Consider the following 25,568-nt stretch of genomic DNA (forward strand, 5'->3'; position numbering starts at 1 on the left):
TTGATGCACTAACTGATGAATTCAACTCACTCATTTATAATTCTTTAAGTAGCTCAATTGGCAACCGTCCTCCCCGTCCTTCCCACTGGAAAAAATTCTGGAATCCAGTACTTCAAGCAGCTGCAGAGCACCGCAATTTCTGCTACAAGAAATGGCGCCGTGCATGTGGTATAGACAGAATTCATTGGTGGGATAAGCATCTCAAAGCGCAGGCAGAATTCCGACATCAAGTGCAATCATCTAAGCGCCAATCATGGCATGCTTTCTGCAAATCAATGGAACAAGACTTTTCCAAAGCAACATCAAAGATCAAACTACTCAAACGCCGACGGCAGTCTCAGCACATGTTTCAACATAGTGATGGACCAGCAACAGCAGCAACAATTATGTGTGAGCATCTTGCATCTGTATACAGTGGCAGTATCCTCCCAGATCAGCGTCCTCCTCCTCCTCTTCACAGTACTAGTCTGCCTTTTGCCTCTGCCAACTCGCCATTTGTTTCTTCAGTGGTAGAGGGATGCATGCAATTTATGCCTAACCGCAAGGCACCAGGCCCAGATCACATCAGAGCAGAAATGTTGAAAGTAATTCGACCACAAATTGCTCCACTACTCTCACTCTTGTTCACCATCTGTTGGCAATGGTCATATGTACCTGTTATTTGGCGTCAGGCTCAAGTTTTTCCCATTTACAAAAAGGGAGATCCATCAATTGCTGCTAACTATCGACCTATTTCACTAACTTCTGTTGTGCGGAAACTGATGGAAATGTGTATTTCTCCAGTGCTTCACAAGTTTTCCCCTCCTCTGGATGTTGCTCAGGGTGGTTTCCGTCCTAGACGTGGTGCCATGGACCAAGCTCTCTGTCTGCATGACCTCATGAAAGCACACTTCCACCGCCATCACCATTATCCTGTTGTTGCATTCTTAGACATAAAGGCAGCTTATGATACAGTAGACCGACGAGTCATTTGGGATGCTCTTGCTAGACGTCACACACCACCAGCTTTACTTGGACTTCTTGTCAATATGTTTGATAATGTCTCTATATCTGTTCTTCTTGGCAACTTCTCTTCTCATTCTTTTTCTCCCACCACAGGCGTCCTTCAAGGTTCCGTTCTCAGTCCACATTTGTATTCAATCTATATCAACTCCCTGCCACCAATACTCCGCACAGTTGCATCACCACTCACCTCAACACATATCCCATCAACCTCTCCTTCCTCATTGGATGCTTACAATTCTCTTCTTGCCCCATCAGATGTGAATGACTCTCAACACATTCACTTGCCTACTGCCATTAACAGTCTTCTTTTTGCTGATGATGTTGCTATCTTTGGCTCTGTCACTGATGTTCAGAGTATGCTTGACCTTGCTGCCCAACACTCCTTCCAGCTTGGCTACCGTTGGAGTCCTTCAAAATGTGCTGTACTCTATCCTCCTTCACGATCTTTACCACGTTCTACTATCTCTCTGTATGGCGAGTTGCTTCCTGCAGTAAATGAGTTTATATACTTGGGTATACCTTTCTGTAACAAAGGCATCTTTGGACCGTCTGTTGTCACTCATCGTCGTTCTGGAGCATTGGCTGCTATGGCAACTCTTACTGCTGTTGGTGCATGTAGATCTGGTTTCAGTTTGCTCTTAAGTTCACGTCTGTTCAAAACCTTTATACGACCAAAATTCGAGTATGGTCTTACAATCACATGTCTTTTGCAAAAAGATGTTTTACTTCTAGAGAAAATTCAAGATAAATGCTTGCGAATGATTGTTGGTGGCCATGCAACTTCATCTACTGCAGTCTTGAAACATATCTGCAACCTGCCCAGTATGGCTTTTCGCGTTGACATTCTCAAAACAAAATTTTGTCTTCGGGCACACACTCTTCCTTCTGGTTGTCTTCTCTCTCTGCTCCATTCTCATCATCTCCAAGCATCAACACTATCCACTCTTCACACAAACCCTCTTTTTGCCAGCATTCCCCCTGATCTTAATTGCTCCAGCCGCATAAAACTATCCAAGCACTTTGAGTCTTTTAGACAAGAAAAGTTTGCTCACTTTCGTCTCACCAACACTAAGATTCTCATCCAAGCTTGCCGCCCTCTTCTTGAAGTTGATCCTGTATTGTTTCTTCCTGCTACACGCATAGAACGTGGCCGTCTAGTACGTTGGAGAATGGGCTGGTTGCCTGGTAAGCCAAAGGAGTGTGCATGTGGCTTTGATCATACTTCAAGACGCCATCTCCAATTCTGCATCACAATCCCATCTCAGCTGTTCTCTCAACTTCCAGCACCACCCACAGATGAAGACAACATCATTGACTTTGCTATATCAGCACTACCAATCTCGTCTACACATCCAAGCCCTCTATATTGGAAAGCTCTTCTTACAATACTATGGCATATTGACATGCTATGCAATCCTAATGGCAACTACACACATGAAACCGATCATGGTTCTCTCTGGCACTAGCTCTAATAATTTAATATCTGTTTTCTTTTACTTCTTTTCTTCTTATTTTTGTCTTCTCATTCATGAAAGGTTTCTAGATCTGCAATTCTGTCTCCTCCCTTTCACTGTTACAACTTTTTACACAGCTGCAAAGTGGAGAGCAGGTTCAGTCTTTTAGCTTAGTATTGTTTATTTCTCTTCTTCTATTCATTTTTTTGTCTTTTGTGATCCTTTTAGACTTTTTTTTTTCTTTTTCTTTTGTACTTGGGAGGCTATATGATCTATAGATCGCCAGCGATATCTCCTTAATAAAAATAATCTTTAATCTGAGCTACATCCCCACTGCTCTTTCGCTTAAGCATTTTATTTGTCTGGTTCCAAAATTTTATTTTTGACGAATCCACATATAAAGTGTATCCATCCATCAACATCTTTACGCAAAACGATCCATCCATCACGAAAAACGTACCTCCCATTGCCAAAAGTAGTGCAGTCCTTGTCCTTGGTATCCCAGCTGTCAGCAAAAAAAATTTCAGCTCAATCAGACAACATCACGCCATCTGCATTCTCAATCCTAATGGCCAATTTGCAAATCGGCAACATGCAGGGATTGCCAACCGAGCTTACCTCATTCCTGACAACATTGCAGGCACAAATCATGAATGTGCAAAACAGAACCGACCAGTTGGAGCGACTTGCAGCAGAGAATGCAAGACTAACTACTGAATTAGACCATGCTAGAACAACAATTGCTAATCTGCAGACGCAATTAGGATCTCAGAGTGCACCTGAAAAAAACTTTTCAGAAATTTCACTTTCGAACCCAGCCGGCGCAGTAGGTGCTCCTGACAAAAACAAAGAATCAGGTCTGGAAGCCTCCACTTGGGCTACTAAAGCCAGTGTTTCTCTTCCTGTAACTGCCCCAAAAATGTCTACTGTTCCCTCTGCTCGCCGTATTGCAGCTTCTGTTCGTATGTTTGCTCTTCCCTCTGGTCCTTCAGGTTATGAATATGTTTATATTCCAAGATCAAGACGCCTTAAGCACAAAGAAGTCCGTTCCTCTCTCCGCACTCTTGGTGTGGATTCTTCTCGACTTTTGGACATTAACTTCCCAGCCAGAGGTGTCATTGGCATCCTTGTTCATGTCCAGTATGCTGATACATTTAAGGCCAAACTGACAACTGCTTCTGTTGAGATTTTGGACGCATTTGATCCACTTGATCCTGATAATGTTGCTGATCCCAAGTATGCATCTCTGTCCACTCATGAACTTGCCAACACTGCTGCCATGCTTCACCATGATAGATGTCTCCAAGCCCTACAGTTCTTGCGCCCACACGTTGCTATCCCAGTTGGTCACTTCTTTTGTGAGGAAGGGTGGATCAGTGAAGATGAAATACCAACACGTACTACTCTTACCAATGCTACTGGCGGGTCTTTGTTCAAACGTCAGCGCAGCTCATCAGTCACTATGTCTGAATGAGTAATCTCAATATCGGATTATGGAATGCCAATGGCCTGCAACCCAGAGCCATTCAAGATACCCTTCAACACTGTCAGTCCTTACATATGCTCTTCATTACAGAAACATGGCTTCTCTCTCCCTCACATCTTCCCACATCATGGTCACAAATTCACTTGTATGGGTCTCCTGTAGCTGGCACCTATAGGGGCTCTATGGGTGTTTCTGTTCTCATATCACCTCACTGTCCTTATGCCGTCACTCAAATACCTATGCCCTCCAAATATGCTCTGGCTGTCAAAATTGGCTCACTCAGAATTGTATGCTTATATCTTCCACCAAATATGCCCACTCATGATGTCCTACATGTACTCTCTTCCATTCCTTTAACACATGATACCATTCTTTGTGGTGACTTCAATGCAAGACTTGGCTCTGTTACTGGTGACTATGCATCAAATTCTCGTGGACTGGCACTATGTTCTTGGATAGAAGAGAGATCTCTATCAGTTGTAAATGCAGATCTTGCACCTTGCATACCAACATATATTTCTTTCCACAACAACTATGAAATCAGCAGTATTATTGACCTCTTTATAACTAATATGCCACTCATCAATCCTTCTCTTCATATTGCTACTGACTTGTCTCTTGGATCAGATCATCGCCTTTTATCACTTTCCTTTACCTATGATCTACAGCACTCTACCAATATGCCACCACCATTACGCAAGACATGGAACCTCTCACGCCTCAATGAACCTGATGTCCATGCTCTTTATGCTCATACCTTCAATCAAAACTCGACCTCCCTCCTTTCCACCTTGCAAGACATTGTACAGAATCCACCACTCACTAGACCCAACATTGATGCTATCACTGATGAGTTCAATTTACTCATTTATGACTCATTAAATAGCTCAATTGGACATCGACCCTCTCGCCCAAATCATTGGAAATCCTTCTGGAATGTAGCTTTGCAAACAGCAGCAGATCGTCGTAACCAATGTTACAAAAAATGGCGCCTAGCAATAGGTATTGACAAAGTTGTTTGGTGGACTAAACACAAGCATGCACAGGCCGAATTCCGATCTCAGGTTCAGCAAGCAAAACGTCAGTCTTGGCATGTCTTTTGTCAGTCTATGGAACGTGACTTCAGCAAAGCAACATCAAAGATAAAGCAGTTAAAACGCCGTAGACAGCCGCAACATACTTTCCAGCACGATGATGGACCAGCCGTAGCAGCAGCAACAATGTGTGACTATTTGGCAACAGTATATAGTGGACATATACTTCCAGCAACCCGACCACCAGCACCAATGACCACTTGTAACAGTGTGCCTTTTGCCTCTGATGACTCTCCCTTTACCTCACCAATTGTAGAGGAATTCATGCAATTTATGCCTAACCGCAAGGCACCAGGACCAGACCATATCAGAGCTGAAATGCTAAAACCTATAAAAACACATGTCTCACCCATTCTTACTTTATTATTTACAGTTTGCTGGCAATGGTCATATGTTCCAAGTTTGTGGCGCCAAGCCCAGGTCTTCCCAATCTTCAAGAAGGGTAGTCCAACTGACCCGGCAAACTACCGACCAATCTCCTTGACCTCTGTACTGCGTAAGCTTTTTGAGATGTGTATAGCCCCCCAGTTGCACAAGTACTCTCCTCCTTTGGATGTGGCTCAAGGTGGTTTTCGTCCTCGCCGTGGTGCTTTGGATCAAGCTCTCTGTCTCCATGATCTGATGAAAGCCTATTATCACCGTCATAAGCACTACCCTGTTGTTGCATTTCTGGATATCAAGGCTGCCTATGATACAGTGGATCGACGAATCATCTGGCATGCTTTACAAAAACGTTGCACTCCACCGGCACTTTTGGGTCTCTTGGTTAACATGTTTGACAATGTCTCTATCTGTGTCCTTTTGGGTAACTTTTCTTCACACTCGTTCTCACCTGCCACTGGGGTTCTCCAAGGTTCTGTCCTCAGTCCACATCTGTATTCAATATATATCAACTCCCTGCCCCCATTGCTCCGCACAGTTGCTCACTCACAAACTACAACCCATGTTCCATCACCCTCTCCTACCTCATTGGATGCATATAATGCTCTTCTTGCTCCTTCAGGTGTAGATGGCTTTGGACATATTCATTTCTCAACACCCATCAATTCTCTGCTCTTTGCCGACGATGTAGCTATTTTTGGTTCTCTTTCAGACGTTCAGGCCATGCTAGACCTTGCTGCAGACCACTCTCTTACTCTTGGATATCGATGGAGCCCCACCAAATGTGAAGTTATATATCCCAAAACACGTGCAAGCTCGCCAGTTTCTCTTCTTTTATATGGTCAAGTTCTCCCTGCCACTGACCTGTTTATTTATCTGGGTGTTCCTTTTGCCAATAAGGGTATTTCTTCCAAGTCCATTGCCACTCATAGACGTTCTGGTACACTCGCTACAATGGCAACCCTAAACTCTGTTGGTGCTTGTCGTTCTGGTTTTTCTCTGCTGCTCAGTTCACGATTGTATAAGACCTTTGTCCGCCCAAAGTTTGAATATGGTTTGGCGATCTCCACTCTACTGAAACAAGATATCAAAGTGCTGGAGTCCATTCAAGATAAGTGTCTTCGCATGATTGTTGGGGGGCATGCCACGTCCTCTACAATTGTGTTAAAGCACATCTGCAATCTGCCAAGTATGAAGTTTCGTGCTGATGCTCTTATGGCCAAGTTCTGTATAAGATCACGCTTTTCGCCAGCCCAGTGCCTTCTGTCTCTTTTGCACCGTCATCATACCGTCTATTCTTCACTTGTCTCCTTGGGAAAAACCCATCTTCTATCCAATCTCCCTCCAACACTCAAACTTCGAAGCCCTAGTGCTGTAAAAAATCATTTTGAAAGCATTAGAGAAGCTGGATTTGCAACCTTTCTCCAGTCTAATACGCAAGTTCTCATTCAAGCATGCCGCCCAGTTCTTGGAGTTGATCCAATCTTGTTTTTGCCAGCCTCACGTGTGGAACGTAGCCGTTTGATTCGTTGGAGAATGGGGTGGTTACCAGGCAAACCAAAGGAATGTCCTTGTGGATCAGATCACACCTCACGCCGCCATTTGTTGGATTGCCCACTTGTTCCTATGGCACTATTTGAACAGTTGCCTCAACCTGACCAAGATCAGATACACAGAATTGATTTTGCCATCACATCCTTGCCTTTGTCATCTCAAGAACCGCGACCTGCTTACTGGATACCACTGCTGACTATTCTCTGGCACATAGATGTTATATGTAATCCTGATGGTGACTATTCACATGAGACTGAACATGGTGCTCTTTGGATATAATTTAGACTTTTTCTTTTCTTTCATAGCTCTTCACTTTTCATTGTTCTTTACTCCCTTTATCTCTCTTCTTTCTCTTTTGTTCTTTGCTGTCTGAAAAGTTCTTTGTTCTGCAATTCTGTCTCCTCCCTTTCACTGTTACAACTATTTTCACAGCTGCAAAGTGGAGAGCAGATTCAGCCATTGAAGCTAGTATGATTTGATCTTCTCTTTCCCCTCTCTTTTTTTTGTCTTTTGTGATCCCTTGGGACTTTTTTATATCTTCTTTTTGTACTTTGGAGGCTATATGATCTATAGATCGCCAGCAATATCTCCTTTAATAAAATATAATCTTTAACCTGAGCTACATCCCCGCACTGCTCTTTCGCTTAAGCATTTTATTTGTCTGGTTCCAAAATTTTATTTTTGACGAATCCATATATAAAGTGTATCCATCCATCAACATCTTTACGCAAAACGATCCATCCATCACGAAAAACGTACCTCCCATTGCCAAAAGTAGTGCAGTCCTTGTCCTTGGTATCCCAGCTGTCAGCAAAAAAAAATTCAGCTCAATCAGACAACATCACGCCATCTGCATTCTCAATCCCAATGGCCAATTTGCAAATCGGCAACATGCAGGGATTGCCAACCGAGCTTACCTCATTCCTGACAACATTGCAGGCACAAATCATGAATGTGCAAAACAGAACCGACCAGTTGGAGCGACTTGCAGCAGAGAATGCAAGACTAACTACTGAATTAGACCATGCTAGAACAACAATTGCTAATCTGCAGAAGCAATTAGGATCTCAGAGTGCACCTGAAAAAAACTTTTCAGAAATTTCACTTTCGAACCCAGCCGGCGCAGTAGGTGCTCCTGACAAAAACAATGAACCAGGTCTGGAAGCCTCCACTTGGGCTAGTAAAGCCAGTGTTTCTCTTCCTGTAACTGCCCCAAAAATGTCTGCTGTTCCCTCTGCTCGCCGTATTGCAGCTTCTGTTCGTATGTTTGCTCTTCCCTCTGGTCCTTCAGGTTATGAATATGTTTATATTCCAAGATCAAGACGCCTTAAGCACAAAGAAGTCCGTTCCTCTCTCCGCACTCTTGGTGTGGATTCTTCTCGACTTTTGGACATTATCTTCCCAGCCAGAGGTGTCATTGGCATCCTTGTTCATGTCCAGTATGCTGATACATTTAAGGCCAAACTGACAACTGCTTCTGTTGAGATTTTGGACGCATTTGATCCACTTGATCCTGATAATGTTGCTGATCCCAAGTATGCATCTCTGTCCACTCATGAACTTGCCAACACTGCTGCCATGCTTCACCATGATAGATGTCTCCAAGCCCTACAGTTCTTGCGCCCACATGTTGCTATCCCAGTTGGTCACTTCTTTTGTGAGGAAGGGTGGATCAGTGAAGATGAAATACCAACACGTACTACTCTTACCAATGCTACTGGCGGGTCTTTGTTCAAACGTCAGCGCAGCTCATCAGTCACTATGTCTGAATGAGTAATCTCAATATCGGATTATGGAATGCCAATGGCCTGCAACCCAGAGCCATTCAAGATACCCTTCAACACTGTCAGTCCTTACATATGCTCTTCATTACAGAAACATGGCTTCTCTCTCCCTCACATCTTCCCACATCATGGTCACAAATTCACTTGTATGGGTCTCCTGTAGCTGGCACCTATAGGGGCTCTATGGGTGTTTCTGTTCTCATATCACCTCACTGTCCTTATGCCGTCACTCAAATACCTATGCCCTCCAAATATGCTCTGGCTGTCAAAATTGGCTCACTCAGAATTGTATGCTTATATCTTCCACCAAATATGCCCACTCATGATGTCCTACATGTACTCTCTTCCATTCCTTTAACACATGATACCATTCTTTGTGGTGACTTCAATGCAAGACTTGGCTCTGTTACTGGTGACTATGCATCAAATTCTCGTGGACTGGCACTATGTTCTTGGATAGAAGAGAGATCTCTATCAGTTGTAAATGCAGATCTTGCACCTTGCATACCAACATATATTTCTTTCCGCAACAACTATGAAATCAGCAGTATTATTGACCTCTTTATAACTAATATGCCACTCATCAATCCTTCTCTTCATATTGCTACTGACTTGTCCCTTGGATCAGATCATCGCCTTTTATCACTTTCCTTTACCTATGACCTACAGCACTCTACCAATATGCCACCACCATTACGCAAGACATGGAACCTCTCACGCCTCAATGAACCTGATGTCCATGCTCTTTATGCTCATATCTTCACTCAAAACTCAACCTCCCTCCTTTCCACCTTGCAAGACATTGTACAGAATCCACCGCTCACTAGACCCAACATTGATGCTATCACTGATGAGTTCAATTTACTCATTTATGACTCATTAAATAGCTCAATTGGACATCGACCCTCTCGCCCAAATCATTGGAAATCCTTCTGGAATGTAGCTTTGCAAACAGCAGCAGATCGTCATAACCAATGTTACAAAAAATGGCGCCTAGTAATAGGTATTGACAAAGTTGTTTGGTGGACTAAACACAAGCATGCACAGGCCGAATTCCGATCTCAGGTTCAGCAAGCAAAACGTCAGTCTTGGCATGTCTTTTGTCAGTCTATGGAACGTGACTTCAGCAAAGCAACATCAAAGATAAAGCAGTTAAAACGCCGTAGACAGCCACAACATACTTTCCAGCACGATGATGGACCAGCCGTAGCAGCAGCAACAATGTGTGACTATTTGGTAACAGTATATAGTGGACATATACTTCCAGCAACCCGACCACCAGCACCAATGACCACTTGTAACAGTGTGCCTTTTGCCTCTGATGACTCTCCCTTTACCTCACCAATTGTAGAGGAATTCGTGCAATTTATGCCTAACCGCAAGGCACCAGGACCAGACCATATCAGAGCTGAAATGCTAAAACCTGTAAAAACACATGTCTCACCCATTCTTACTTTATTATTTACAGTTTGCTGGCAATGGTCATATGTTCCAAGTTTGTGGCGCCAAGCCCAGGTCTTCCCAATCTTCAAGAAGGGTAGTCCAACTGACCCGGCAAACTACCGACCAATCTCCTTGACCTCTGTACTGCGTAAGCTTTTTGAGATGTGTATAGCCCCCCAGTTGCACAAGTACTCTCCTCCTTTGGATGTAGCTCAAGGTGGTTTTCGTCCTCGCCGTGGTGCTTTGGATCAAGCTCTCTGTCTCCATGATCTGATGAAAGCCTATTATCACCGTCATAAGCACTACCCTGTTATTGCATTTCTGGATATCAAGGCTGCCTATGATACAGTGGATCGACGAATCATCTGGCATGCTTTACAAAAACGTTGCACTCCACCGGCACTTTTGGGTCTCTTGGTTAACATGTTTGACAATGTCTCTATCTGTGTCCTTTTGGGTAACTTTTCTTCACACTCGTTCTCACCTGCCACTGGGGTTCTCCAAGGTTCTGTCCTCAGTCCACATCTGTATTCAATATATATCAACTCCCTGCCCCCATTGCTCCGCACAGTTGCTCACTCATAAACTACAACCCATGTTCCATCACCCTCTCCTACCTCATTGGATGCATATAATGCTCTTCTTGCTCCTTCAGGTGTAGATGGCTTTGGACATATTCATTTCTCAACACCCATCAATTCTCTGCTCTTTGCCGACGATGTAGCTATTTTTGGTTCTCTTTCAGACGTTCAGGCCATGCTAGACCTTGCTGCAGACCACTCTCTTACTCTTGGATATCGATGGAGCCCCACCAAATGTGAAGTTATATATCCCAAAACACGTGCAAGCTCGCCAGTTCCACTTCTTTTATATGGTCAAGTTCTCCCTGCCACTGACCTGTTTATTTATCTGGGTGTTCCTTTTGCCAATAAGGGTATTTCTTCCAAGTCCATTGCCACTCATAGACGTTCTGGTACACTTGCTACAATGGCAACACTAAACTCTGTTGGAGCTTGTTGTTCTGGTTTTTCTCTGCTGCTCAGTTCACGACTGTATAAAACTTTTGTTCGCCCAAAGTTTGAATATGGTTTAGCTATTTCCACTCTGCTGAAGCAAGATATTAAAGTTCTGGAGTCCATTCAAGATAAGTGTCTTTGCATGATTGTTGGGGGGCATGCCACGTCCTCTACAATTGTGTTGAAGCACATCTGCAATCTGCCAAGTATGAAGTTTCGTGCAGATGTTCTTATAGTCAAATTTTGTATCAGATCACACTTTCTGCCTGCCCAGTGCCTTTTGTCTCTTTTACACCGTCATCATACCATCTATTCTTCACTTGTCTCCCTGGGAAAAACCAACCTTCTGTCACATCTCCCTCCAACACTCAAACTCCAAAGCCCTAGTGCAGTAAAAAACCATTTTGAAAGCATTAGAGAAGCTGGATTTACAACCTTTCTCCAGTCCAATACACAAGTTCTCATTCAAGCATGCCGCCCAGTTCTTGGAGTTGATCCAATTTTGTTTCTGCCAGCCTCACATGTGGAACGTGGCCGTTTGATTCGTTGGAGAATGGGATGGTTGCCAGGCAAACCAAAGGAATGTCCTTGTGGATCTGATCACACCTCACGCTGCCATTTGTTGGATTGCCCACTTGTTCCTGTGGCACTATTTGAACAGTTGCCTCAACCTGACCATGACCAGATACACAGAATTGATTTTGCCATCACATCCTTGCCTTTGTCATCTCAAGAACCGCGACCTGCTTACTGGATACCACTGCTGACTATTCTCTGGCACATAGATATTATATGTAATCCTGATGGTGACTATTCACATGAGACTGAACATGGTGCTCTTTGGATATAATATAGACTTTTTCTTTTCTTTCATAGCTCTTCACTTGTCATTGTTCTTTACTCCCTTTATCTCTCTTCTTTCTCTTTTGTCCTTTGCTGTCTGAAAAGTTCTTTGTTCTGCAATTCTGTCTCCTCCCTTTCACTGTTACAACTATTTTTACAGCTGCAAAGTGGAGAGCAGGTTCAGCCATTGAAGCTAGTATGATTTGATCTTCTCTTTCCCCTCTCTTTTTTTTGTCTTTTGTGATCCCTTGGGACTTTTTTATATCTTCTTTTTGTACTTTGGAGGCTATATGATCTATAGATTGCCAGCAATATCTCCTTTAATAAAATATAATCTTTAACCTGAGCTACATCCCCTTATTGTGTTATAGTGGTCACAGTAAAACATAACAATCTAACAATATAAACAAACAGCCAAAAGTCAAGTTGAGTGTAAAGATATTTTTTATTACTGTATAAATTAAGAGGTTTTATTAGTTTTTGGTGCCTGACTGTTAGATATATTAGTAATTTAAGCTCCAGCCAATAAAAATAAGAATAAAAAACTGGTGAAGCCCCTAACGTCTTTTGGTGAATATATTTTTTTATATATATCAAAATTTATATATATAATATATTTTCACTATAATTGGTGTGGACAGACTAAAAGTTCAAAAAAAGGGCAAAAAAAAGGTAAAATAAGTCTATCTTAAACTTAGCCAATCAGCTTTCTTTATGACTGGCCACATCTTTTTTTAAAAAAGTTCAAAATTAGTTCAAAATATATATTAGATAATTACTGTAGAAAAAAAAGTGCAAGTACTCACAGAAATAATTGCATATCTGCAAAATCCATGTAACTTTGTAAAAATCATATTAATCTTACTAAATTTAGAGTGTTCTAAACTCCTTTTAGAAGCTGTGGACCCGCGATTAATTTTTTTCATGTGTTAAACTCAGACGTCTATTTTAAGTGAGAAAAAAAAGACGACTGTTCTTTTTTGTTTACAATTTTGATCAAGGTTACAAATATAGCCAATCAATCAGATATACCGTTAATTTGGATTTTCTGGTGATGTGCAATTTTAAATAAAATGATAATGACAATCAACTTTGTTGAGTAATATCTAAATAAAACAAAAGGTTTATATACATTTATTAAAAAGAAAGAGGGAAAAAAAGAAGAAGAACAAACTACTGATTGTGGGTTGGCGAGGGCCAGACGATATGTCTAATGACCCTGTCCTTAGTATTGTGGACGAGGCCAGCCATCCCCTTGAAGGACTTCACATCCACTATCCTCATCTCGCCCTGCGAGTGGTTGCTCAACACAGAGAAGAGCATGACTGGCAAGGGCCTGATGTTGGAAAGACTCTCGGTGGCTGCAAAGAGCCTGGTCACTGCTTTAACAGTGTGGGAAAAGAGTTTGCGGACAAATCCATAACTTTCAAAAAACATAATTAAATTATGATTAATATCAACTTTTAATAATATAGAATATAACTAACAACACTTACTCTCACATATGTTTGAGCACAACAAGATTGTTAGCTCGAACATGTCTACTGTCAAAGGAGAACCGGACTCTGTAAACCACCGAGTCTTTCCACATCTTCATGGTTCAAACCACTGAGTCTTGTTCCTCGAAGGAAGAAACTCCTTCTTCTGCCCAGAAAGGCAACAACTGTTGGACGAGGTCCTCCCATTCCATGCCAATGGTGTTGACCAACTTGGCCATGCTATACCTGGTCGGACTGGACCACAGCTGAGGACCAGCAACATCATCACTTGCAACCTCGAAGTTGCTGGTCGTTCTGTCAGCTGGTCCAGTCCTGGCTGGATGGTTGCTGCAGCAGTGGCTGATGGCTGCCATCTGGAAAAGAACATTTTCCATGTTTTTTCCGGGCTCCTTCCTGGACTTGATTGCAGAGGTATAGGCACCAATCGTGCGTTCTATTGGACAGCAGCTGTAAGCCCGCAAAGGGCCCATTTCCCACAACATGAAACCAAGATGAACCAGCATGTGCTGGTTCATCACGAATATGTTGGATTTCAGCTTACTGTCCAAAATCTTGCACCTCAGAAAGGAGTGCCAGTGGCCAATTGCCCTATAAAACTCATTAAAAACCGGATAGAAATATATATCTAAGCCACTTACTGCTCCACGGCAACAATGTCGCTGGCAGTGATGCTCCATTGTTGGACAATGGAACACACCAGAACCAGGTCTCTCACGGCCTGCTTTGCATCTGCAAAGCAGAGGTGGTCGATTACCATGGTTGATACAACAAACAAGAGAAAGTCCATCCAATCGACGACCTTCCTCTTGCTGTTTGATTCCTTCATTGACCTCCACGTACCAGTAAATGCCATCGGTATATCTGCCCTGGATGTGCTGACTGCTTTTTCGATGTCATCTAGGCTAACATTCAGGGCAAAGGGATACTCAAGTTGTTGCAGGCGTTCTTGGAGGTGCATTCCATGGGATTTTCTGTCTGGGCCTGCAGTCCCAGGGCAGAATTTGCCACCAAGGGATTGATAGAGCTGATGCCCTGTTCCATGACCTAGGAGGTGCATCTCGTCCTGGCCAAAGAAAGCAGAACTGGTGAGTGTGGATAACTCTGCAAAGGCATTGTATCTCCCACCACCAGGTCTATAAAATGATGTTTGTGGTTTTTTTGATATTTCATAACTTACGCTTCCTTCGGCTCTGCGAATGCTCCCTACGTCCCTCATGGGGGCAGGACCCTTGCTCTCCAGGAAGCATATGGTCTTGGCAATGCTTTCACCATGCGCAAAACAATGGCAGCAGCCGTATTGTGCATTGTGATGCATAAGGTTCATCAAGTCAGATACAGCTGGAGTATCTTCAGTTGCCACGACAAGATGAACCTTATACACCACATACTGGTCTCTGTCCCAGCACTTCACTCCACTTGTCTGCAAGGCTCGCAGGTTGGCAAGGATGGGCTCCAAAAACGAAGCAATGTTCTTTGGGTGCTTAGGCTCTGGGATGATGGCCAGCTGCATCATGTTACCCTTCTTGTACCTAAATATATTATATTAGTATATATAAATATACATCTAAATCAATGGGTTTTTTTTATTTACCTTTTGGCAGGGTTAATATTCATGTTAATAATGTGAATGATGCTAGCTGACATGGCAGCGTCCTTGAAGGGGTTGAACTGGTCAACAAACATAGACACCACCATGTCACCCTGGCCAACAATCCCACCTGCGAGCAGTCTATGGATGCCATCTCCATCAAGAATATCCTTACAGACATTTGATCGGCCACCAGCCAAAACCTCCATGCCATAGGCGATCTTTGCCCATTCTTCAGGGTGAGCCAACTTGAAGCGTAATTTCTCTGAGAGAGGCACTACCTGGTATGTCTGTACAGGTGATATAGTGCCTCTCTCATGCTGGTACCGCGGTCCATTGCAGTGAGGGCACACCTCATTCTCAACGATTGAGTTTCCAGGCTCGACATCAGGAAAATGAAAGCACCCACTGGCACACATGTCATACACCTGTGCCTTGACTGTGTATTCTTGCTTGAGCAAGGTATCCACCTTTTAATATGACAGAAGTGCATCCGTTTTAGCTAATACAATAATAAGTATATGTAATATAGTAGATATGTGATAGTAATAAACTTACGGGATCCACATTCTGTCATGTACTCATTTACGATCTTGACAGACTGATCATAGATTTCACAAGAAACACTGTTCTCAAAAAACAAGGAGAACAACTCCAGACTAACAGCCTCAGCACTGCTGTTGGGAGTGTACATTGGTACAAACTGGTCGTACTCAATGTTGGCCTGCTCTGGTTCAGCTTGGGCCATTCCTTGGTTTTGGACACGTGTGAATCCAGGACCATTCTCTAATATATTTACACAGTTAATATTTAACATAAACATAATCATATGTAATAATGTTATTATTAACATTTTCTTTTAATTGTTCTTACCAGAGGTGTACTCCACCTCAACATTGTTGGAATTGGCTTCCATAGGAGAAGCGTCCTCTTCATCAGCCTCAACGTTGTTAGTGGCAGCAGCCAAGAAACCATCAAAGCCAATTGAATCATCGACAGAGGCTTTATCGTTGATATCCATCATGTTGTAAGCTGGATAAGTGACATTGATATCCATTTGAGCAGGTTGTTGCTCAAAGAACGAATTGTCAAGCATATAACTGCTTGTTTCGTTTTCGCTAACAGGGTTAAGTAAGCCGTTAATGTTCATTTTGAATTGTTGTTTTGTATTTTAAAAAAATAGGGGTGTAAGATCGAAAAAACCACTTGGGATGTGATATTAGTTTTTATTCCATCAGTTGACAGTGAAAAATTACAAGTGCGCTAATTATCATGAAAATTTTTTTAAAGGGATTCTGGCTTTTTGTTTTTTATTTTTCCTTGTTGTTTTTGTTTTTTATTTTTCAGTTTTTCTTGTTGCTTTTGTTTAACTTTGTTTTTTTTATATTTTACATCTTCTTTACAGTTCTAAAAATGTCATTGCTCAACATTGCGCAATTAAACCTTTGACTGGTGATGCTGGAGACAGCATATGCCCGGCTTGAGACCAGATTTGAGGCCAGGTTTGAGGGCGGTGAGGCCGCCACTGAACAGCCTGTCTGAGGTAACCCTCCTGATGTGAACCATTTGCAGCCGGTCATTGGTGGCAACACCATTCCACGCCCTTCCCCCCAAGGACAACCTAACAGTTGGGTACTCTCAGCCGGGAGTGTTACTGCAGCCCTGGTATTACATTTTACCAGGGGTAACACCAAAGAAGCTTGGCTTCTTTACAGTGCCATTGGCAGACTTGCTCGCCAACTTGTACAGGTAACAATGTCATGCTACTGTACAAATGGTATAGCTATACCATTGTGGGGTAGTCTTGCACCTAACCAGAGAAACATCCTGGTTAGAAACCTTGAGGAGAGAGCAGCCAGAAGAAATATTGCTCTTGATAGGTTTGAGAATTTCTGGGTGTCTATCTTTGTGCTTTCTCAGAGATGGAGAACTGCTGTCTCCAGTGGAAGACAGTAATAAAATGTAAGTAACTTTTAAATATAAAGCCATTTATAAGATCATAACTAATACAAATCAATTGTTTTGCTTTGTTTGTTTGTTTTTTATTTTATTATAGTAGACAATACTGAACTTTATAAGTGACATTTATAAAAAAACATAATAAAAATACTATTTTAAAAAAATTGTTATCAAGTAGAAAGTAATTTGGTATATGCCTTGTATACTTCTTCTACTGTCATTTGTTTGTTTGTTTGTTTGTTTTGTTTTGTTTTGTTTTGTTTTGTTTTTTTTTCATTTTTTTGTTTTTTATTTTTTATTTTTTTTTTCTATTTTTTTATTTTTATTTTTTATTTATTTTTTCTATTTTTTTTATTTTTTATTTTTTATTTTTTTGTATATTCCAGGGACCAAAAAATAAAACAAAAATAAAAATAAAAACTTATTTTTATGTGACGCAATGTGTATTATTTGACCAATTAGAGATTCAACAAATTTAACAAAAAAGAGTTAGTTAAAAGTAATACACAAGTCTAATTGGTTTGAGGATGCTGAACAGCACTCAATCGAGTTTAATACTATGGAATTCCACAAATCCGATTGGCAAAGAGTAGTAACACTAACATTGTATCACCTTGTTTTTATTGGCTGAATCCATATCTGCAAGTATGCATTTTTTACATAGTAATCTGCATTGGTGGAATTACAAATGCTGTAATTTCCTACAGTGAATGCTATGTTCATAATGCCGTCACTGTCAGTAAGCATAGTCAATGCTTCATATTCAAATACATCAACATAAAGAAGTCTGTTTTGTTGTGAATAAAGACAAATTTGTTTATATCATCTAATTAAAACTCTTCAGAATCTCTCTCTGCTTGAATCTGTATCAGTATATTGTCAAAGCATATGTATGCAAACAATATTCCCTGTCTCTAAAAGTCCTCTCAATCAGTACAAGAACTCTTAACAATTCTCATTAATAAAAATCATTCTTCTTGAGCTCAAACCTCTCTCTATTTCATAATCTAATTATTTATGAACATCTATATTTCCTGGTAGATGGTAAAGTATTAGCCAAAAAAGAGGCTTATCTACCAGAAAATCAGACAAAAAAATTCACCTACCAGAAAATAAAAAAGTTCATAATTTACTAAGTCACTTTGATAATTGTTTCAATTAATAGCACAATTTTTTTGAAAAAAAAGAAAGATAAATATATTTTTATTGTTGTGTGTTTGATCTGTGAAAGTTCACTTTGTATTTATCTTTTAAAGCTTGAATTGACTGAAAATAAAGCTGTTGCATATCATAGACATACTTGGCTTCATCATCTGTTGTATACTAAGATAGTTTTGTAAGATCTTGATGAGATTAGTGTATTGTTTGATTTGTTTTTATATACTGGTCAAAAAATGAGTCTAGATCGATTGCTGGAATTTTCAGTGTTTTGTAGAGTTTGTAGTGTGTGTATTTGATTAGTAGTAATGGCAGAAGTGGTAGAGAAGAAAATAGAGTTCGATGTGTGTATCTTCAATAGATACATATGTGTGCAAGGTCTGTATCTTCTTTTAAAATCAAAGCAAGTGTATGAAATAATTGTGATTGTATCTGAAACCTCAACTACATAAGCAGTATTTTGGTCAACAAATGACTGAACCTGCCATTATCTACTATCTACTGAATCAGAAGCAACAATTCTTACTTCTCTTTCATCATCATCTTCTTCTGCTTCCATCTCGCATATTCTTTGTTCTCTTGTAAATGCACTCATTGCCCTATTGTTGGACATCACTCTATCGTACTCTTGAGAAAGATAGTATTCAACATCATGTACTAAAACAAAAACAAGCTTATCAAGTCTCTTGTTTCTAGATCTTTTCATGAAAACTGTTTTTAATTGATTGTGTCATGACTCAATATAATTATTGGTGAGCATATGTGAAAATTGACGTTCATGATATGCTCTACTTCAAATCTTAAATTTGTCTTCAGTACACCAGTTTTTCTCGAAGTAGTCCAAAAAGATGCATTGATCGTTAAAATCTTCTTTGAACTATACAAGTTTGTGATGAAACTGATCTAAATCTTCTTCATACACAATCTCTTGAAGAGATTTCATCATTTCACTAAGAAGAAGATGAGCCTCAGATGGCAAAGAGCCAGAAATCTTAACAGAGTCAGAGAGCTTTCTGTTCCATGCTTGAGTTACGTGAAATATGCAAAATTGGATTTGTGTGGTAGAAAAGGTGGTTTGAATTGCATAGACTTTGGCTGAGCAGCAATCAATAGTTATTTGTTTTGGATTAACAAGCAAGAGAGAAGACTTTAAGAATTGCAGCTACTGCACAATGGGGCCCACACCTCTATCATTGGTAATCATATATGCTACAGGCCAGCCTCTACCAATTTCTTCATCACGGATAAGAAGAGTATAAAGAATCTCATCAATTTTTTCAGAGATACCACTCATGATATCCAAGCAAAAAGAAGCAGCATTTTTCGTCTTATTTTGCTGTATTAGCAACATAAAACCACAAGCAAATACGTTTAGACTTGGTGAGTAGCTGGTATTGGCCCCAAAAATTGAAAAGTTCATTGCAGGAAGTTTCTCATTTATTTAAATCATGAAAGAAATCATTTGATCCTTGTCAAAATGATACAAAGTCTTATTTATCTATAAACAATTGGTTAAATAAAATTTTATTTAACATAAATTCATATATTTACCTTATTCATTAAGTTCCAAATGTCATAATAGTTGACCTTGTGTTCAGAATTTCTTCCATATCTATCAATAGCTCTCAGCATATCAATACATATCTGGCTAGCAGATTTAGATGACTGTTCTAATTATTGGGACAGCTCATTGAGGTATTTCTTTGCAAGAGGAAGAGTACACATATCTTCATGAACATCACCAGGAGTATGCTCAGTATGATCTTTTGTCAAAGTTATCTCACACCACTCTGGCGTCTTAAAGAATCCTCTGACATGAAAAAGAGCAGAACACTTATTTTTCTAAGTTCTTTTCTGAACTACTCTCATGGCTGCCTTAGATTCATAAGTGCCAGCATGATGACACGAATACTCTTGGGAAAAGCACATCTTAATATCACTGTCTTTGGCTTCTTCAGCAGTAATATCAGTAGGTTGCTTGTTAGAATTATGGATAATCCATTTGACTGCACAGGATTCACCAATTTCTAGCAAGCAATCTCTCCACTCAGATGTTCTAACTTTTATAGTAGTATCAAGTCTAAGAGTTATCACTCCAGGAACAGATGTACACTCCAATGCTTCAGAGATTGTTGCCAAAGTATAAATGTTTTTGTTGGATTGAATGTTGTTTGTTGACATATTTAGTGAATAATTATTTGAAAATAAAAACGCGTGATTTAAGGGATATAAAACCTTTGTTTCAAATAAACAATTCAAAAACAAGAGAAAGTATTAACAGTCACTATTTTGGTTAATAATTTTCCATCTACCAGGAAATATAGACTTTCATTATCTACACCACTTTTTTTATAAACCCATTTATTACAGGTATAACATTTTAGCCAAAATAACTTGTCAGTATATATTACTCTTATAAAGTTATAAATAATAATCAATACTCATCTACCTTCATTTTAACTCCATCCTTTTCATCTCTTATTTTTTTTATAAAAAAATTATCTTTTTGTATCGCCTGTACCTTACATTAAACTATTGTAATAAAAGTATGTCCACTCCCAGCGCTATTGAGTTTGTTTCTCATCAGGAATATGACAATCAGTCACATTCCTGGATGAAGCCAGATGGTGATAAAGATGGGTTGTCATCAATTAATCGGCTGCAGTACTTTCTGCTGAAAGACAATGCAGACAATCTGAGGAAGTATCTTGGTGGCTTCAAAAACAGAAGAAGGTCAAGGTCAGCAAGACCAGAGTGATAAATGACTGCTGCCAGTATTTTGACAAACAGGGTGTGAAGCGCACCAGCTCTCAAATAAAAAGCAAGCTGACATATTTGATAGTCAAGCAATATTCTATTGCATTCAAAGCCTGGGAAGAGAGCACAATGAGAATTAGCAAAGAAGAAATGTCTCAACGTAAAAAAGATGAGCTTGAAGATATGAATATTGTTATGTATAAGTTAAAACAAATATTTAAATAATTTAAATTATTTTTTATAAGTATATCTTAATGATATATGCCCAAACTTCACGCAGATGAGAAAAGTACTTGGTGAAAGTAAGGCAAAGTCACCTGCTGTATGTAATACAACAATGTCCTTGGACTTAAACAAAGTCTAAGACATGAGCAAGGGTGAAGACGGTGAAAACAATGGAGGTGACAAAGCTAGTGAGACCAGCAAAAGCTGCAAAGACCAAGAAGAACAGGGAACTGATGTCAGCAATGAGATCAGTTCTCAGAGAGAGGCCGTTGTCCAAAGCAAAAGTGAAAGCAGCACCTCCAAGCACTCTGATTCCAGTGCGTACAGTGGCAAAAGACAGCCTAAATTCTTTGGCAAGATTGTGAAAAACACGGCAAAAAGATCAGTCAAGAGCATAGAGGATATTGGGCATGGTATAAAAGAGTTCAATGATGCCCGGATATCACTCTTAGAATCAAAGTAAGAGGAAGAGCTCAAGAACCAGAAGGAGAAGCTGCAAAAAGAGCTTCAATGCGAGCAGCGGGTAAAAGGAGTGATCCTTATGGCAAAAACATTTGACTGGTCTGAGGAGAAGACTAAGAATAAATTAGAAGAGGTGTATAACCAATATCTCAATTAATAAATTGTATTTCTTCTATTTATATTATGCGTTTAATTTATATATATATACAAATTCTCAGAACTAATGTTATTTCATTTAAAAAATGTAAAGGCATGTAGACTATATAAAAATACTATCATTAAAGCAGACAAAATTGATCTTCTACTTACATCTTCAAAATAGTTCAATAATAAAATATTAAAGAAAGGGAATAACATAAATAATAACAAAATATCTATTTAATTACAGCTGTCAAATGCCAAAAAGTGAGATCTATCTAATAGATATAAAAGCTAATACTTCTGTTTTTTTTTAATGTATTTGGAATGATCAAAGTTTATTTTCTTTATTCAAGAAGATTTATTCTTCTCTTTTGACATAACAACACGTTGTGTCTGGATCCACCTTGTATTTCCATCTATATTCTGGGATCCATCTACTATACCAGACTCCTCTGAATATCCTGTCTTCTGCAGGCATTCAACTTCAGCTTTCTCTCTATCTTCCTATTGACGCTTGGCTTCCTGAGACCACTTGTCATCATCTTGACACATCAAGAAATTATTCAAGGCTACACAAACCCGAATCCATGTGTTAACCTTTACAACATCTTCCTTTCTTTTTATCCTTACAGGGATTGATTTGAGAGAGTAGAATATCTCTTTCAAGATTCTAAATGCATGCTCAAGATCTTGGTGTTGAACTTTTGGTCTGCTAATGAGAGTTCACTGTTTCTTAGCTTCTTTTTGATTGGAACAATATAGTTCGTAGCCTTGTACCTCGCGTCTGCCAACATGTACTTGTCATCAGAAAAGAATTGCTCTGGGAATTTTCCAAGTTCACACTCAGACAAAGTACACATATCATGCAAACTTCCAAAGAAACTGGTTGACATGTATCAGATTATGCATCTATAATCACACACTGTGATACTGTTTACACAGTAAGCAGATCTGTGACCGAAAAACTGCTTTGGCTTTCACAATAGTGCTTTTGCCAGCTTAAATAAGCATCTGCCAAGAAATCCAACAAGGTTTGGAAATCCTAATGGATATTCATTTGCTCATTTTATCTCTGCTTTCTCAGATTCGGTTGGCCAATAAACAAACTTGTGCTCCAAAAAGAGAATTACTTTAAAGAATCTGGTTGTTATATTCTCAATAGAGCTCTCTATTTGTTCTTATTGTAGGAAACAGATGAATATATTTGCTTTTGTATATGTGGGTAAACCATCGTAGAATATTATCTTGAGTCACTTACTTCCTATTCCAGAACATCTTGCCAAATGGCCACTTGACAAAGAATTACCATTTGATCCTAATTGGTCAAGAACAATAGAAATCTGTAGTCTAACATTGATTGAGTCAAATCCTGACAATTGTTGGTAAAGCTTGTGGTTTTTTACAAGATCATACAGCTTATAAAAAGAGCTCTTGCTCATTTGTAACTCTTCCAGGAAGCCGCTTTCATCCAAGGCAAGCAGAAAATTCAATCTTTTTTTTTGAGTTACAAGTTTCTTGATCTTATTTTGTCTTTTGAAAAAATAGCGTCCTTTGCTGATTTTGTCTTGGGCCTTTGTAACCATCAATTTCTCCTGTTGTAGCTTTAGTTTGCATATGCTTGCAAAATCTTCATATGTGTCATGATATTCCTCACAAGCAATGACATTAGAGCCGGACAACATCTTGATCATCTTCTTCAACGTGTGTTGAGTGATAGCTGCAGATGCATCCAAAGTTGATTTTGCAAGTATATTTATTGGAGTATGCGGCATTTTTTAAGATAATAAGTAAAAGAGTAATATATTTCTCACTTTTATATATGCTAGTATTTAATTATAGCAAGTATATATGCTTTAAATTGTTGTTTGCTATTTAAGTGTAATGCAACTAGAAGGTATGCGTGATATTATCATGCAAGTAGTATCAGACAAAAACTGGCCAATTATAGCTGTTGATTAATTTTGCCTTTTTTTTGAACTTTTTTTGAACTTTTAGTCTGTCCACACCAAATATACTGTAAAAGACTGCTGCTTTTAGTTTCTGAAAATCTGCAAAAATTTTACTAGAATTTTCAATTTTTATTTTTTTTAATCAGTTTTTATTTTTTTTCTACTGTGATTTTAGATCGTTCTTTTTTAGATATAAAATCACACAGCTGTCATTTTTTTGGCTATAAAATTACAAAATTGAGATTTTTTTATATTTTATAATTTTTTGATTAAAATTGTAAATTATACTGAAAAAACACTTATATAAAAATTAATACAATATTTAATAAATGATATATATTTTTAAGGTTTTTCTTTTTCTATTTCAAAATAAACCATTTAAATATTTATAATTTTTTTTACATATTATAAATGTGAATATAAAAGCAAATATTTTAAGAGAATGAGACAAGAAGTTGTAATTTCATTTTTACTATAGAAATATTTTTGCAATATTTTTTCCTTTGATATAAGGAGCTAAAATATCAGATTTTTTATTTCACATTTTATGATATGTGAATGTTTCATTTTTGGATTATTTTTTGCTATAGTTGAATCATCATCAAATCAAATATCATAATTCAAAAAAAAGTCTTTCCAAAAAAATCAAGTACACTTTTAGTAATGTATGCAGTATATGACTTAGTTAATGACTTAATAATATATGAGTATAATTATGATAATATGCACAGTACATATACACCCGGCTTAGGGTGAAATTGACTTACCTCCAACTCCGCCATGACTTCTTTCTATGCAAGAAGACCATTCTCTATTTTTCTTTTATTTTAATTCTGTAATCTCTCTAATAAAACAAATCACAATGCCAAAGAACAATAAAGCTAAAACTACCAACTCATATTATAAGACAACAGATTTTGAAAAAGAAATGATTATTGGAAGATATAAAGAAGGACGTAGCTCCTATGAGATTTCAGATGCAGAAGGCATATCTCAATCAACTGTTTATTGTATAATTAAAAATACAAAACAAAGAAGACGTGCGCTGAGAAGGAGCATCCTGGGGCCTCTAAGAAGCTATCACCATAGGCAATTTGTTATTTGAAGTTCACCGCAAAAAAAAAATAGATGCAACACATTAGCTACCATCATGCACAGTGTTAAAGAGATGCATGACATCTCAATCAGTCAAGAAACAGTACGCAAATATCTGCACAATATGGACCTTCACTCTTGTGTTGCTGTAGCCAAGCCTTACCTAGATGAAGCACATAAGAAGGCACGCTTGCAATGGGTTAGGGAGCAAAAAAATTGGAATGATGAATGGACGTCAGTAATCTGGAGTGATGAGTCCAGATTCACCCTTTTTCAGAAAGGTGGACAGCAATATGTTTGGTGCCAACCACATGAGAAGTATGACGATGACTATCTGATATCAGCAGTGCAAGGGTTGGGTGGTTCAGTATCAGTTTGGGGTTGTATTTGGGCAGGAGGTGTTAGCCCACTAGTTATATTAGATGACTACATAACAAAAGAAATGTATGTCCAGATACTGAGGGACAACTATCTTCCATTTCTTGCTGCCCTTCCTGATAAGGACACCACCACCTACCTTCTCCAAGAAGACAATGCCAAGCCACATAAGAGCAAGTTGGCAGAACAGTGGAAAAAAAGAAACGATGTGACTATCTTATCATGGCCTGCAAAAAGTCCAGATCTCAATCCAATTGAGAATATGTGGAGCTACCTTAATAACAAGGTTAGAGATAG

At 39.2% G+C, this 25,568-nt stretch overlaps 7 protein-coding genes across 7 annotated transcripts; 3 read left to right on the forward strand and 4 right to left on the reverse strand.

The window, feature by feature from the left end:
• Positions 1-3,027: 3,027 nt before the first annotated feature.
• On the forward strand, positions 3,028-7,253 carry PHYBLDRAFT_173217 (hypothetical protein; the record flags this gene model as incomplete). Its single annotated transcript, XM_018436974.1, has 4 exons — positions 3,028-3,898; positions 4,108-5,381; positions 5,413-5,439; positions 6,336-7,253. 4 exons carry the CDS (start codon positions 3,028-3,030, stop codon positions 7,251-7,253), a joined length of 3,090 nt encoding a protein of 1,029 aa, XP_018286844.1.
• A 588-nt stretch (positions 7,254-7,841) lies between these two features.
• Positions 7,842-12,067, forward strand: PHYBLDRAFT_173218 (hypothetical protein; the record flags this gene model as incomplete). Its single annotated transcript, XM_018436975.1, has 3 exons — positions 7,842-8,712; positions 8,922-10,253; positions 11,295-12,067. 3 exons carry the CDS (start codon positions 7,842-7,844, stop codon positions 12,065-12,067), a joined length of 2,976 nt encoding a protein of 991 aa, XP_018286845.1.
• A 2,879-nt stretch (positions 12,068-14,946) lies between these two features.
• On the reverse strand, positions 14,947-15,500 carry PHYBLDRAFT_102536 (hypothetical protein; the record flags this gene model as incomplete). Its single annotated transcript, XM_018427730.1, has 2 exons — positions 14,947-15,088; positions 15,151-15,500. Coding segments are annotated over 2 exons (492 nt in total), but the record flags the coding sequence as incomplete, so codon positions are not given.
• Positions 15,501-16,535: 1,035 nt separating this feature from the next.
• Positions 16,536-20,081, reverse strand: PHYBLDRAFT_150399 (hypothetical protein; the record flags this gene model as incomplete). The annotated part of the gene is made up of 7 exons (XM_018432472.1): positions 16,536-16,809; positions 16,937-17,084; positions 18,760-18,889; positions 19,148-19,359; positions 19,450-19,696; positions 19,816-19,934; positions 20,051-20,081. The coding sequence occupies 7 exons, from the start codon at positions 20,079-20,081 to the stop codon at positions 16,536-16,538; spliced, it is 1,161 nt and encodes a 386-aa protein (XP_018286847.1).
• A 25-nt stretch (positions 20,082-20,106) lies between these two features.
• On the reverse strand, positions 20,107-20,445 carry PHYBLDRAFT_150400 (hypothetical protein; the record flags this gene model as incomplete). Its single annotated transcript, XM_018432473.1, has 1 exon — positions 20,107-20,445. The coding sequence occupies one exon, from the start codon at positions 20,443-20,445 to the stop codon at positions 20,107-20,109; it is 339 nt and encodes a 112-aa protein (XP_018286848.1).
• A 367-nt stretch (positions 20,446-20,812) lies between these two features.
• On the forward strand, positions 20,813-21,709 carry PHYBLDRAFT_150401 (hypothetical protein; the record flags this gene model as incomplete). The annotated part of the gene is made up of 4 exons (XM_018432474.1): positions 20,813-20,891; positions 20,930-21,181; positions 21,267-21,323; positions 21,387-21,709. 4 exons carry the CDS (start codon positions 20,813-20,815, stop codon positions 21,707-21,709), a joined length of 711 nt encoding a protein of 236 aa, XP_018286849.1.
• An 802-nt stretch (positions 21,710-22,511) lies between these two features.
• On the reverse strand, positions 22,512-23,621 carry PHYBLDRAFT_150402 (hypothetical protein; the record flags this gene model as incomplete). Its single annotated transcript, XM_018432475.1, has 4 exons — positions 22,512-22,731; positions 22,788-22,891; positions 22,980-23,026; positions 23,108-23,621. The coding sequence occupies 4 exons, from the start codon at positions 23,619-23,621 to the stop codon at positions 22,512-22,514; spliced, it is 885 nt and encodes a 294-aa protein (XP_018286850.1).
• Positions 23,622-25,568: the final 1,947 nt, after the last annotated feature.

Source organism: Phycomyces blakesleeanus, assembly GCF_001638985.1.
Source record: "Phycomyces blakesleeanus NRRL 1555(-) unplaced genomic scaffold PHYBLscaffold_24, whole genome shotgun sequence".
In the NCBI taxonomy this organism is placed as follows: domain Eukaryota; kingdom Fungi; phylum Mucoromycota; class Mucoromycetes; order Mucorales; family Phycomycetaceae; genus Phycomyces; species Phycomyces blakesleeanus.